This window comes from Phyllostomus hastatus, unplaced genomic scaffold, assembly GCF_019186645.2.
Source record: "Phyllostomus hastatus isolate PE091 unplaced genomic scaffold, TTU_PhHast_1.1 phas_scaffold_129, whole genome shotgun sequence".
In the NCBI taxonomy this organism is placed as follows: Eukaryota; Metazoa; Chordata; class Mammalia; order Chiroptera; family Phyllostomidae; genus Phyllostomus; species Phyllostomus hastatus.
Window position 1 is genome coordinate 6050599 of NW_025334009.1, and position 13741 is coordinate 6064339.

The window sequence follows — 13741 nt, forward strand, 5'->3', positions numbered from 1 at the left end:
GAAAAAATCAGTCTAAAATATTTTTAAGCACTTGACCCAGATCCCTCAACTTAAACATTTTACCAAATTTGCCATATCATTTTTCCTAAAATTTTAAAACTTTTTTTTAAAGAGTAAGTTAGATAAGACGCCTGCTGACCTTAGTATTTCAGTGTATACAAGGGTATTTCATAAAAACAAGGACTTTCTTCCACATGACTTAAGTAGATATATCAAAATCAATAAATTACAGTGACAATACTATTTAATCAACAGATTTCATTCAAATTTTGCTATTTGTGCATATAATGTTCCCTCTGGCAAAAAATTTTTTTTCTATTCCAGACTGTAACCTGAGAGCAAGAGTTTCCTTGAATTGTATTGCTTTAATAATCCTTTAATCTGGAATAGTTCCTCAGTCTTTCTTAGCTTTTATAAACTTCACATTTTTAAATACTTTTGAATTTCTTAGAATATTTCTTAATTTTGGCTCACCAGGTTTTCTTTTATTTGGATTTAGGTTATACAGTTTTGGTTAGGAATATTACAGTGGTATTCTTCACATAATGTTGATTTGTTCCATTTTTGGCATCATCAACTTTGATTACTTAGTTAAGGTGGTGTCCACCAGGTTTCTCCAATGTAAAGTTACTGTTTTTCCCTTTCTAAAGGGAAAAGCACTTTTGGAAATACATAAGTATCCTGTTTTTCCATCAGATTTATCCCTTAGTTTCAACATACAGTGAATTTGCCTGAATCACATAACTATAATGGTTGCCAGATGGTTTCTAATCCATCATTCCTTTCCTTCTGTGTCTTTTGGCTGCCATTCTTTCATAAATAAGAGCTTTCCCTGCTTATCCATTTAGTTTTTTATTCATTGATTTATATCAGTTTAGAATCATGGATTATTGTTTTTTGTTTTTGTTTTTTAAATTTTATTTATTTTTAGAGAGGGAAGGAAGGGAGATAGAGAGAGAGAAACATCAATGTGCGGTTGCTGGGGGTCATGGTCTGCAACCCAGGCATGTGCCCTGACTGGGAATCGAACCTGTGACACTTTGGTTCACAGCCCGCGCTCAATCCATTGAGCTACCGCCAGCCAGGGCTGGATTATTGTTTTTATTCAATGAATTATGATTCATTAATTCCATTATTCAGTGCTTACATGAAATTGTCCCTTATTTGGGCATTGAGATATTCTATAAGATCCCTTCCATTTGTTTTTGACATCTACATTGTATGTATGTATTTTTTAAAAGATTTTTAATTTCAGAGAGAGGGGAAGGAAGGGAGAAAGAAAGGGAGGGAAACATCCGTATTAGAGGGAAACATCAGTTGACTGCCTCTTGCATGCCCCCAGCCCTGCACCTGGCCTGCAGCCCAGGCATATGCCCTGACTGGGAATCAAACCAGTGACCTTGTGGTTCACAGGCTGGTTTCAATTCATTGGGCCACACCAGCCAGAGCTCCATTATTTTTTTAATATGCTCTTTCAGGCTCATCTTATACTTCCCCTTACCCAGCCCTGAAATCAGCCATTTCTCTAAGAAGCTCTGGTTCCTTGTGGTGGGAAACAACATTTAGAAACCAAGATCCAGGCTTTAGATGAAGTCATTGCTACTAGGGCATCACTTGTAGGAGCTGTCAGCAGACTGTAAAAAATACATACATATGAGTATTTCTGTATGTATGTGAATGAACGTGTGTACTCATGAAGTGCTTACCCTCTCATTTCTCTTACCTTTTCCTTCTGTTAATGTGACACCACACCCTTTCTTGAATTTCCTTCTATGACTCTCATTAATGTTCTATTCTGCCTATCCCTTAAAAGGTGGCATTTCTTAGGGCACCTGAGATTTCTTTTGTTCTACTTGCGAAATGGGTCTCCATTTTGCCACTTTAATTCAGGGTCTTGTCATTTCTTGCTTAGACTATTTTAACAGCCTCCTATTTGTATTTCTTGCTCCCATTGTTTTCCCCATTTATATTATGTTTTGTTATGCTACATTGTTATCTTTAAAAAACACTTATGTGATCAACAATCAGAATCTCTTAATGGCATCACACAGACTACCATTATTAAAATAACAATGCCTTTAAGTGTATGAGGAGCTAAATAAGTAGGGGTGGTACTTCTATGTTTATCTAACCTTCTTGTTCAATAATTTCATTTAAACACTAAGTTCATGAGTCAGATTAGGCTGTTTATTTATATGGAGGGTGGAGCAAAAGTAGGTTTATGGTTCTGAGTATGCACAACACTTTATTCTTGTATTATTATTTATTATTCTATTATTTTTCTATTTATTCTATGGTTGTTACGAACAACCATAAACCTACTTTTGCTCTACCGTATGTTAACCTTTTCATGTCCTTGTATATGCTGTTCTCTTTACTTAGAATATCCTTTCTTTGTTATCTTTTTTTAATATTCCTTTATTCAGTTACAGTTGCAGTTCCTCCTTTTTAGTGCTCTGTCCTTTTCTGTGTTTCTATACAGTGGAAGTAATCTTAACAGATTACTTAAATTGCTTGTGTAAATTCTAGTTTCCCCTCACTGGCCCGTGAGATCTTCAAGGGCATGGACCATAAGTTACTTTTATATTATTTCATCTTCACAGTAATGGTTATAACAATAAGTTACCTACTATAGTGAATGACTGTGTGCCCCCAACGGTCTGTGCTATACTTAGTAGCCAGAGTCGTCTTTTGGAAGATGCAGGTGTGTTCCTGTCATTGTCCTATTTAAAACTTTTAAATGGTTCCTCATTACACTATTAAAATTAAGTTCGTCTTTTCTTAACCAGGTGTACGTGTCATGACGTAGCCTGGTCTCGTTTATTTATGTCTTCTTACCTCAAGCCCTTCTGGCCTGTCAGTGGGGCTGCGCTACTAATGTTCATACACACACGTAAACCTACTCATTCCTGAGAACACTGTTTTGTTTGTTTAGATGTCTCTTCTCCTTTCTCCAAGAAAGCCCTTTCCAGTCCTCCAAGACAAAGTATTCTGCCTTTTCTGTCTGTTCCCATAACATCCTTCCCAGTTACAGCAGACATTTCATAATTGTACATTGCGTAAAAGCAGAGACTGCTTCTCTGTTGGTCATTTGAGCTTCCCTAGGGCACTGGGGTCCTGTTTTCATCAGCTGTGAATGCAAACAAGTTCATGAGGTTGTAATTTAGCTTTTAAGTGACAGAAATAAAAATGGACTCAGGTCTTTTGATTTAAATCCTATATTCTTTCCACTCCTTTTTCTGATCCAACAAATGGTGATTTCTATATTGTTAGGGAAATCATGGAATTATGGTGAATACTTTTCAGATTTATCTTAATCTGCTGTTGATTTTAAAGCTATAATAAATAAATCCAAATTCATTCTGAAATGATAGAAACTGTCATTTTAATGTTTTGTTCAAGTACCTTTTTTCCCTTAGTGCTGCAGAGCTTTCAACCTATGATTCATGGTTGAACATCAGGGCGTTTTCAGAAGCCCATGAAAAGATGCAAAACTGTGGGGCTTTCTGGGGCAAGAGGTCCATAAATACGAGAACCTTCTCAAATAAGGTTGAAACTGAAACTGACTCTCACTACCTTTGGTTTCTTGAGAGCCCAACTCTCTGAAGTTAGGAGAGTGTCTCCTCAGGGGAAGCTTCTTTAATTTCTTGGAACCAGTGTTTTGTGATTTTTAGTGCCCTAGCCTTGCTCTTCCTTGGTTAAAACTTTTATTCCTCAGTGTTTAACTTTTTATGCTAACATAATAATGTGATTATTTTCTCGATTTCATTTTTGACTTGTTCATTGCCAGTATCCATAAATTATTTTGTGTGTTTGTTGGTCTTGTGTCCTGCAGTTTTGGTGAGCTCTTCGATAGGGTTTGTGTGTGTGTGTGTTGGGGAGGGGGGTCTTTAAGATTTTTTGCATACAAGATCATTTCCGTTGCAAAGTGAGATAGTTTTACTTTTTTCTTTGCAATTCAGATGTCCTTTATTTCCTTTTCTTGCCTCATTGCCCTGGCTAACACTTTCAATACAGTGTTGAACAGAAATAGTGAAAGGGGCATCTGTGTCTTGCTCTGAGTCGAGGGAGAAAGCTTTCAGACTTTCGTCCTGAAGTGTGATGTTAGTTGTGGGTTCTTCATAGATGCCCTTAATCAGGTTGGGAAACTTCCCTTCTATTCCTGGTTTGTTGAGTATTTTTATCATTAAGGTATGTTGGATTTTGTTAAATAACTTTTCCTCCATGTATTTTTAGCATATCTAAGTGGTACTATGTTATCTCATTGCTTTTTTAAAAATTTCAATACTTTGTTTTTAAGATGCATCTATTATGTTTTGTATTATTTCTAGTCCTTTTTTGTCTGATTTCTGTGTTTCATTTTGTGGTGTGCACCTACATTTTATTCATCCTTTTCCTAGTGATGGGTACTCAGATAGCCATTAACTCTCTCCCACAATACACATGGTGGTGATGAACATTTTTTACACTTCCCTGTGTGTGCCAATAGCAGAGTTTGGGGGGCGGGGGTGTGCATATAATCCCAGTTACAGACATGCTGGGTCATAGTTTCTTCGCTTTCTGTTTGACTCTCTTAGCCTGTTTAATGAGAAGTATTTTTACATCTTTTTAGGTCTGGAAAGTTCTTTTTTTGTTGTTTTTAATTTTTTATTCATTAGAGAGAGAGAAACATTGATTAGTTGTTCAACTTATTTATACATCCTTCGTCGATTCTTGTACATGCCCGGATCAGAGGTCAAACCTGCAACCTTGCCATATCTGGACAGCTCTCTAACCAACTGAGCTCATCTTCGTTATTTTTTAAAATAGTTCCTTTTCTCTGAGGACTCCTTTTCCTGAAGTTGGCTCTTGAACTTTTGGTCTTCATATTTCATAACTCTTCTTTCAAATTTTCTATCTTTCTGTTCCCTCCTGCTCTTCTGCTTCTTCCAGATGTGAAAGTAGCAGCTCGCTCACAGTCTTTTTTGTTCTTAGTCTTGCTGTCATTTTAGGGAAATAGGAGAAATGGTTTGATTGGCACATACTCAGTTTGATCTGTACTTGCCAACAAGGAAAATGAAATAATCTAGACTTAGTTTTAAAAAGTAAATGTTACCATATTATAGATAATCTGATATATACATAATAAAAGGTAAAAAATTAATTACACTCTCATTAGCTCAAGAGCAGTCTACCGTAGTGTTAAATTTTTATCCTTTCAGAAAAAGTATTTTTTATAAAATCCTGTTTTGTAATTTTGTTTGATCCTATTTTTATAACCTATTTCTAGCAGTTCATTCGGGACATGTTAAAAATGTGCTGCAATGCGTTGCCAACAAACTTCCAATGAGCACTTTTTGGGACTGTTGGATGAAAACATTCCAGTTTAGGCCTGCTTAATGACCTAGTAGGTGACTTGCTCAAGTGCTTTTTAACCAAAAATGGGTATTATTTTTAAAACTGTAATTAAAAGAGAATCTTTTTTAATAGAAGATTCTGTTTACTATAACTTTATTTTTTTTAAGATTTTGTTTGTTTATTTTTAGAGGGAGAGGGAGAGATGCACTGATGAGAGATGCACCAATCGGTTGCCTCTCCCATGCCCCCACCTGGGGATCTGACTCACAACCCAGGCTTGTGCCCTAACTGGGAATCGAACCGGTGACCTTTTGGTTCACAGCCTGACACTGAGCCACAACACCCAGGGCTACTATAACTTTAAACACAATCTAACTGCTTTGGGGAATTATGATTCATATATAATAAAGACAAAAACATCAGAATCGTAGCTGTATAACATTTCTTGAACTAAAAGTTTTTTGTTTTAGTATCTACATTTTCCCAGCTTTATTGTGATACAATTGACATATTGCATAAGCTTAAGGTATACAATATGTTGATTTGATATTGATACAGTTATATATTACAAACTAATTACCACCATAGTGTTAGTAATATCTGTATTATATCATATAATTATTGTTTCTTTTTTTGTGGAGAGAACATTTAAGATCTGTTCTCTTGGCACCTGTCAATTATATAATACATACATAAAAATACATAAATACAGTATTTTTAACTATTCACCATGCTGTATATTAGTTTCTCAGAACTTTCTCATCTTACATCTTGAAATTTGTACTCTTTGACTATCACCTCACCTTTCCCCACCCTACCTCCTAGCGCCCTAATAGCCACTATTTCTTATTTCTACCGGTTTGGCTTTTTTAGATTCCATATGTAAGTGATATCATAGAGTATTTGTCTTTCTCTGTTTGATTTATTTTACTTAGCTTAATATTCTCAGGGTCCATCCATGTTGTCACAAATAGCAAGCTGTCCTTTCTCATGATTAAATAATATTTCATTGTATATATATATATATATAACACATCTTTTTTAGCCATTCAGCTGTTGACAGGTTGCTCCCATATCTTGGCTATTGCAAGTAATATTGGAAAGAAGTTGAGAGCGCAGGTGTCTCTTTGATATCCTGTTTTCATTTCCTTTGGATATTTACCCAGAAGTGGGAATGCTAACAAGTGTTTCATTTTCTTTCAAATCGGCCTGTTTTTTCTTTATACACTTTCTGTCTTGACAGCCTCCCAGTCTTTACAGTGTCACAACATAAGTTACTGTTTCTAATAAGATTATCCCAAGTGGTGGATCTATTGTCTTAGCTTATTTCCTAAATTTCAAATTTATGTTTTTAACTTTATGTGGTTTCTCTCTTCCACTTGCCCTTCAAACTCATAATATTTTTCTATTACAAGCTGGTTCTTCATCTTCAGATGTACATTTCTGTTAACAGCTTTATTATATTAAGAACATCCACCCCGTTTAATGTAAAAAATTGCTGATTATAGCAATTGCTCAAAAACTTTTTTTTTTTTTCCAGATAACTAAACTTTCCTGTTAGGCACAGTATTGTTGGAAGACAACTTTTTTTCAAAATTGTAACGGGTTTGAGTGATATATTTTCATATTTTTTGCAGGTGTTTTTTTACAAAAATAACCACTATCTTCTGGTCATTTGCACAAAAGTAAAGATTCAGTACACAATCTATATTGAGTGCCCAGTTGTTGAATTTATATACATACATGTATTAATATAAACCTGTATCATATTCTAAATGCTGGATAATTCACTTACAATACTTTCCAAAGCTTTTCTACCACTCTTTCAGAAACCTTTAGGTCTTAAGTACCCAGTACGGCACAATATACACTGCAGGCAGTTTATGAGATGTGTGAGGCAGGCTTTAGAATCTCGAATCTGAGACCCTTGAGTCTTGGTCTTCAGCATTCTCTTCTGGTAGATAAAATTGAGACCTTGTGGATCTGAAAAATGCCTTTATTCTATTCTTGCTTGCTTGGCAGATCCTATAATTATCATTAAGAAAGAAATTTTCCTTTAAAGTGTTCAAGATATCATTGTATCATTATCTAGCTTAAATTGTGACTAAAGTCTGATGCCATTTCAGTTCCTTTGCTGTGGTAGGTACTTGAGCCCTTTCCATGTGGTGGCTCTTATCTCTCAGTTCTAAAAAATGTTCTTGTGTTATTTTTTGATCATTTCTCTCCTCAGTTTCTTCTCTCCTTGCTTTCTGGCATAGCTGCCGCTACATGTACACTTCTAGCACTTACCTTCTAATTCTTTTTTTGTAATTCCCCATTTTCCTTCTTGACTCTTTTCCCCTTGCTTTCTGGGAGACACTCAACCCTTTTTTTTTCTGTCATAGTTTTACTTACCAAGAATTTATTCTTTTTCTTGGTGTCTTTTTTTTTTTTAAGAGCATCTTATTTCATGGATGTGGGATTTTTTTCTGTGTATGAATCATCAAGAAAAAACAAGAAGGTGCATGGAATAGAATAAAATATTTATATATACACACTTAGTACCACATAATTAATATTCTTAGAAAGAAAAGATACTATAGACGAGTTTATATCATTTTTATTCTTCTGTCATTTTTTGGGACTTAGGGATAAACTTGGAATAAACATTTGTGTTCAGTCTTCCATGTTTGTATTTTCCACCTCTTTCTCTCTTTGTATAACTCTTAGTCGTCCTTCAAGACAAGTCAGATGTCTGTTTCCTTCAGGATGCTTTTCCCAGTCTTCTTTCTTAAGGCCCAAACCAGTTTTAATATCCCTCTGTTTTTTACTTACATTTCATGTATACCTATCATAAGATAGTGTATGTTTACTTTCTCTTGAGGTAATAGTAATAGTGGTTAAGAGTTTGTGCTTTATACAGAGGCAAACCTAAGCTTGGACTCTGGGTGCAGTATGTAACTCACTTTGTCACAGTATGTATGACCTTGGAATAGTTAACCCCTCTGAGCCTATTTTGTATTACTGTAGATATAGCAGTAATACCCTTTTTAGCAGTTCAAGAGTACATAAGAATGCAGTTACAGGATGTGGCACACAATAGGAAGCGTTATCCGTGATTATTACTCGTCTGTGAACCCTTGGCAAGAGGTACAGTGCATCTCCAGCGTCCAAAACATAGGAGGCCCTTCATACCTGCTTTTCACACATAGTTGTTACTCAAGTGGTTATATAAATGAGCAAATCATAGTTCCACAAATAACATCACCACCTACATTTAAACATTTTTATTAAAGGAATATTGGGTACATTGATGGTGCATGAGCTTCTCCATGACTCACTGTTATCAGATAGTATCTGAAGGTTGGTTTTTGAGCCTTCTGCTGAAGAAGACTGATTGGCCAAGGGTAGACAGTTCTAAGCATTGAAAAGAGTTTAAAATGTTGCAGAGGCACACTTATTTGTCTGAGCCTAGAAATATGCAATGTTTGTGGTTATGTGGTGAGGCCTGTAAATAATGCTTTTAACCAGGGATAAAAGACGGTGATAGTATAGGGTTAGTGATAAAAAGCATGATGTATATAGTACTTTGAGTTTATTTAGCAATATATGGTTGATTTCTACAAATTGGAGGTAGAATTTCACTTGTTGGTCCATTCAACAGTAATTGAGTGTTATGTGCCCAGCACTATTCTTGGTGCTAGAAACATAGTAAAGCCTGAGATAATCGTGGCCCTGAAGAATTGTGGCTTGAATGTATGAGTGTGTATGTTATTTGGTAGCGGCACCTAGACACAAAAGAAAGAAAACAGAGAGATGTGTAAAGAATATTAGTTGGCCCTGGCTGGTGTGGCTCAGTGAATTGAGTGCCTGCCTGTGAACTGAAAGGTCACTGGTTCGATTCCCAGTCAGGGCACATACTTGGGTTGTGGGCCAGGTCTCCAGTTGGGGGTGTGCGAGAGGCAACCAATTGATGTATCTCTTGCACATAGATGTTTCTCTCACTTCCTCCCTCCCTTCCTCTCTAAAAAATATAAATAAATTTTTTAATAAAATAGAATGCTAGTTGGAGTTGGAAACCATATTCTTTTAGGACCCTCAGAGGGCAGGATTAGTCCTAGAACCCAGGTTCCCTGACTCACAGTTCAGTGTTCTTTCATAATATGCCGGTCTCCTGAGTAGAATTTTTAACTAAGTAAAGTGATTTTACGTGTAAAGGGTTAATGTAAATTAAGCCAACTCAGCCTGTGGGAATGACATTATTCCAAACAGACTTCCATATCATGTAGGCTAACACTCTTGCTACTTATTCACAAGATGGAATGATCTTAAAAAGCGGTACAGTAATCTTCACATGGCTGCTTCCTTCTCAGTTTTCAGTATTGTGGGACTTTGGAAACATTTAGTTGTATTTTCAGGGCTTCAAAGTAAATCTGAGTTTCCAGCTTAAGTTTTGTATGCGGTTTCGAGTATATGTAGAGGAGGGTCAAGTTAGTAGCTCTAAGTGCTTAGGTGTATATTGATAGAATTCGTTCTCCGTGGTGTTAGGCACACACTAACAGTCAGTCGCTCTTGGCCACTAGTCATCCATTCTGTGAACATCAAAATACATTTTCTACTTAGCAGTAGTTCAGAACTTTTGAATGGAATTAAGAATGCATCTTTGAGAAATATTTCCTCTGGTACTTAACAGCCACCACAGAATGGGTCCCCAACTTGAAGTCTGTGTAATAAATTACTGTAAGTATTTGTAATGAATACTTATAATGCCAAGACCTTATACAAAAGAAGCTAGGCAGGTTAAAATTGTATAATTCTTAGTCGACACAGACATCCCTTGTTCCATCTGTTCTGTTCACCTTTCATGAATGAACATGTTATCTTTTGGAGTGCCTAGTTTGCAGAGTACCTGTTTTCTTCCCGTAGTGTGGGTGGGTGCTGGTGAGTCACTTTATTACTGTTCCCTAAGTTTGGTAACCCCTCTGAGAAGCAGACAGGAGGAACCAGACACAGCTAAGAGTACCAGCTCTGTCCTTCCTGCCTTTATTCCTGAGTTTACAGGTGGACACTGACTGCTAGCCAACTGCAGGCGTCCCTCAGAGGGGCAGATTGGAATACACCCTCTCTCCACTCGAAAGCAGCCCAAGAGGAGGCCCGCCGTGCTCTGAGCTGAGGACAGGCGTGCATATGCCTAGTTCTGTCTCTCAGGTTGTCCTTGTGAGTAGTGAGTAAGGGCTGCTAAAAGAAGCCAGTATTTCAGTGGTTCTCAGTCTTCTCTGGGCATCCAGGGTCACCTGGGGGTTTCTTAAAAATACAGATGCCTAGGACCCATGCTCAGAATTTTAGATTCAATAAAAGTTCCCCGGAATGGTCTAATTATGCAGCCAGAATTGAGAATCCCCACTGTAGTGGAAGTCGTACAGGGGAAAGACAGCCTAGGAGGGGACGGGCAAAGCTACTACATTTGTACGTAAGTCCCCCAAATGGTGCTCCTTTCAAGGTTAATGATTTTAACCACATTCTGTATGTTGTAGGATTATTTTTTTTTAAATCTGCATTCAGTCCTGCCTGGTGTGGCTCGGTGGATTGAGTGCTGGCCTGTGAACTGAAAGGTCACTGGTTCACTTCCCAGCCAAGGCACATGCCTGGATTGTGGGCTGGGTCCCCGGTTGCAGGCATGTAAGAGGCAAACCAATCTGTGTTTCTCTCACACATCGATGTTTCTGTCCCTCTGTTTCTCTCTTCCTTCTCCTCTCTAAAAATAAATAAATAAAATCTTTAAAAAATACAATAAAAAAACAGCATTCATATATTCTAATTCTTTGTGATCCACATTTGTCATTTTTAATGGCAACTGAATATTACATCTTGACCCTGTCCCACTTGTGTGCCATATGGGTTATTTCTTATTTTCTATGAATTTGCTAGAGTCAACAAGACTGTGGGAGGAGGAGTTCTTTGATTTTTTGAGTGCAGTTCCTTTCAAAGTGGGATTACCAGGTCATACAGGTATGCTCAATATTGTGAGGTTACTCTAAAGGGAGGTATCATGATGTACCATTGATAATGTGTGGGTTTGTCATTTGTCCATTTAATAAGGTAGGAAGTGTTGTGCCCAAGAGCGACTTGAAGGACCACGACAGTGAGGGACTACATGGGAACAGAACTGGTTCTAGGCCTTAGATTTATGCAGCAAGAAAGGTGCCCCAGGGCCTAAAACACACTTTACATTTCTCAGGAATAATTTTGGTACAGTATTAGATGCTATTTCAAGAGCAACAATGATCAAATGTTTATCTTCCCTTTTAAAAAATGACAGCAGTATGAAAGTAGATACCACGTTTGTCTGTTAGCCAAGTTGGTTGTACATTTATAGAAAGGTGCTGCTAGCAGGAATTGTCTTCACACACATAATTTTTCTGAAGTATCTTTTTGTATAGCTGAGTTGCTACTAACCTTTTCTTCTCTTTATGGAGAGGTAGTGAGTGAGATGTTGGAGTTGTTCTTATGAATAATCTCGATAAAGGAACTATAGATGACTGAATTTTATGTGCAGAAAGCATACACAAATTATCAGGAAGTATATTCATGTTAGAAATGTATAGCCCAGTTACTTAGACTGCTGCTTCACTAATGAGATCATACAAGCCTTGTGGATGTCAAGATGTTTTTACTTGTGCTGTATATTTTTACTTGTTTTTAAGGGACTGGGATATATTCTTATTTAAAGCCAGATGCCACTTAAATTTTGGAAAAGAATTAAATACCACCCTGTTCCTTCTCATTTTTTTGTTGCTTTGTGAAATCGCTCAGCTTCAAAGCAATCACCACTTCCACTCCATGCTAACAACCCTTGTTCTTTTGGTTTATTTTTTGCAGGAGGTATATCGAATTCCAAAGAAAAGTCAAACTGAAAAGGAGAATACAAGTAGGTATTCAGTGATACTCTATGTATGTAGCTTTACAAATATAATTTTGGAAATATGCAGAGGTAACTGATAAGAACTTGAGCTATTTTGTTTTTGAAACCAGACAACGTATAATTAGGTAAGTGAAATATTTGGTGTAAAGGTTCAAAAACTTGTATTTTTATGCTTTCTTAAAGAATTTTTACCAAAGGAGGTGTCTCTTTATACTGTCTTTGTTGTTGGTTTCCTTGAAGTCATGGCCTTCAGTAACTTTTCTTCCATTCACTTGTTCCTCTAGAGTAAACATTCTAAAACCTACACTCCTAAAGGATATATTTATTGCTTTTAGAGAGAGAGAGAGAGAGAAAGAGAAACATTGATCAGTTACCTCCCATATACCCCTCCTGACCAGGGGTCAAACCCACAACCTAGATATGTGTCCTGACTGGAGATTGAACCTGCAGCCTTTTGGTGTCTGTGTTGACACTCTAACCAACTGAGCAACCCAGCCAGGACAAAAAGCTCTCCCTTCTTGAGTAACGAAGCAAATAAAAAGAGTCTTTTATTAGTTAAAAAAAAAAAGTCTAATTTTTTTTTTTAATTTAAAGAGACATTTCATGTTGAGGTTTCTATGAGTAGCTCGCAAATTGTAAATATGCAGAGCTACAGGGGCAGTATGAGACTTTTACATTTTGAACTGCCAAGCAGACTGCCTTGCTAGAGGGAATGGGAATGTCTTGCATGTTGTGTTGCACAGAATTTTTGTAAAATGTTGAGGGCTTGGGCTGACACTTGAGGGAAGGTTAGAAAAGAGCGTTCGTGGAAGAGGCTTTCAGGCAGTGGATTACACTCACACTCAAGGCCTTGGAGCATGAGACCTTTGGATGTGTCTCATCCAAACTCAGGGCTGGAATACAAGGGAGGAGGAGTCCATAGATCCATTTGTTGCACAGAAATTTGATTAACAGTTGATGTAGAAAATGTCATGTTGGTGAAAATTTTACCAAGTAAATGTTTTTAAACAACCCTTTTCCCTTAGTAACGGAACGAGGAAGGGATGCTGTTGGCTTCAGAGAACAAACAGCTACCCCAAAGACTCCTAACAGGTCCAGAGAGAGAGACCCAGACAAACAAACTCAAAACAAAGAGAAGAGGAAACGAAGGGGCTCCCTCTCACCACCTTCCTCTGCGTACGAGCGAGGGACAAAAAGGCCAGATGACAGGTAAGTGGCTTGTGTGAGTTACTCTCTTCCCTGAGCAAGTCAGAGCGTGCTCAAGGCACGAACTTCTGACTTTGGACACCACGGGCTTTTGGAGGAAGTATTCTCTTGATGAGTGAGTATAAAACTTTACCAATAAATACTGAGACAGTTTCTTTTGATATTAATATTAGCTGTGAAGACTAATAATAGATTTTTGGTACTGGAATGGTTTCTACTTGATAATGTTTAATGAACACTATTTATTTGAGAAGCCAAAGATTTGTTCTTTAATGGGGTGTGGAGGTTGGTGGAGAT

General features: G+C 37.1%; 1 protein-coding gene across 4 annotated transcripts in view; it reads left to right on the forward strand.

Moving 5' to 3' along the window:
- SETD2 (SET domain containing 2, histone lysine methyltransferase) overlaps nt 1-13741 on the forward strand; it is a 96254-nt gene that overhangs the window by 63869 nt on the left and 18644 nt on the right. The window contains exons 14-15 of one of the 4 annotated variants that reach the window (XR_006787781.1): nt 12196-12244; nt 13264-13349. Coding sequence is in view for 1 of the 4 variants with exons in the window: in XM_045856834.1 (XP_045712790.1) it covers nt 12196-12244; nt 13264-13447 (233 nt within the window). In the remaining 3 variants the exon portion in view is untranslated. Of the gene's footprint in view, nt 1-12195; nt 12245-13263; nt 13448-13741 lie in introns of those variants that run through there. The other 3 variants (XR_006787782.1, XR_006787783.1, XM_045856834.1) reach the window with 3 other exon arrangements.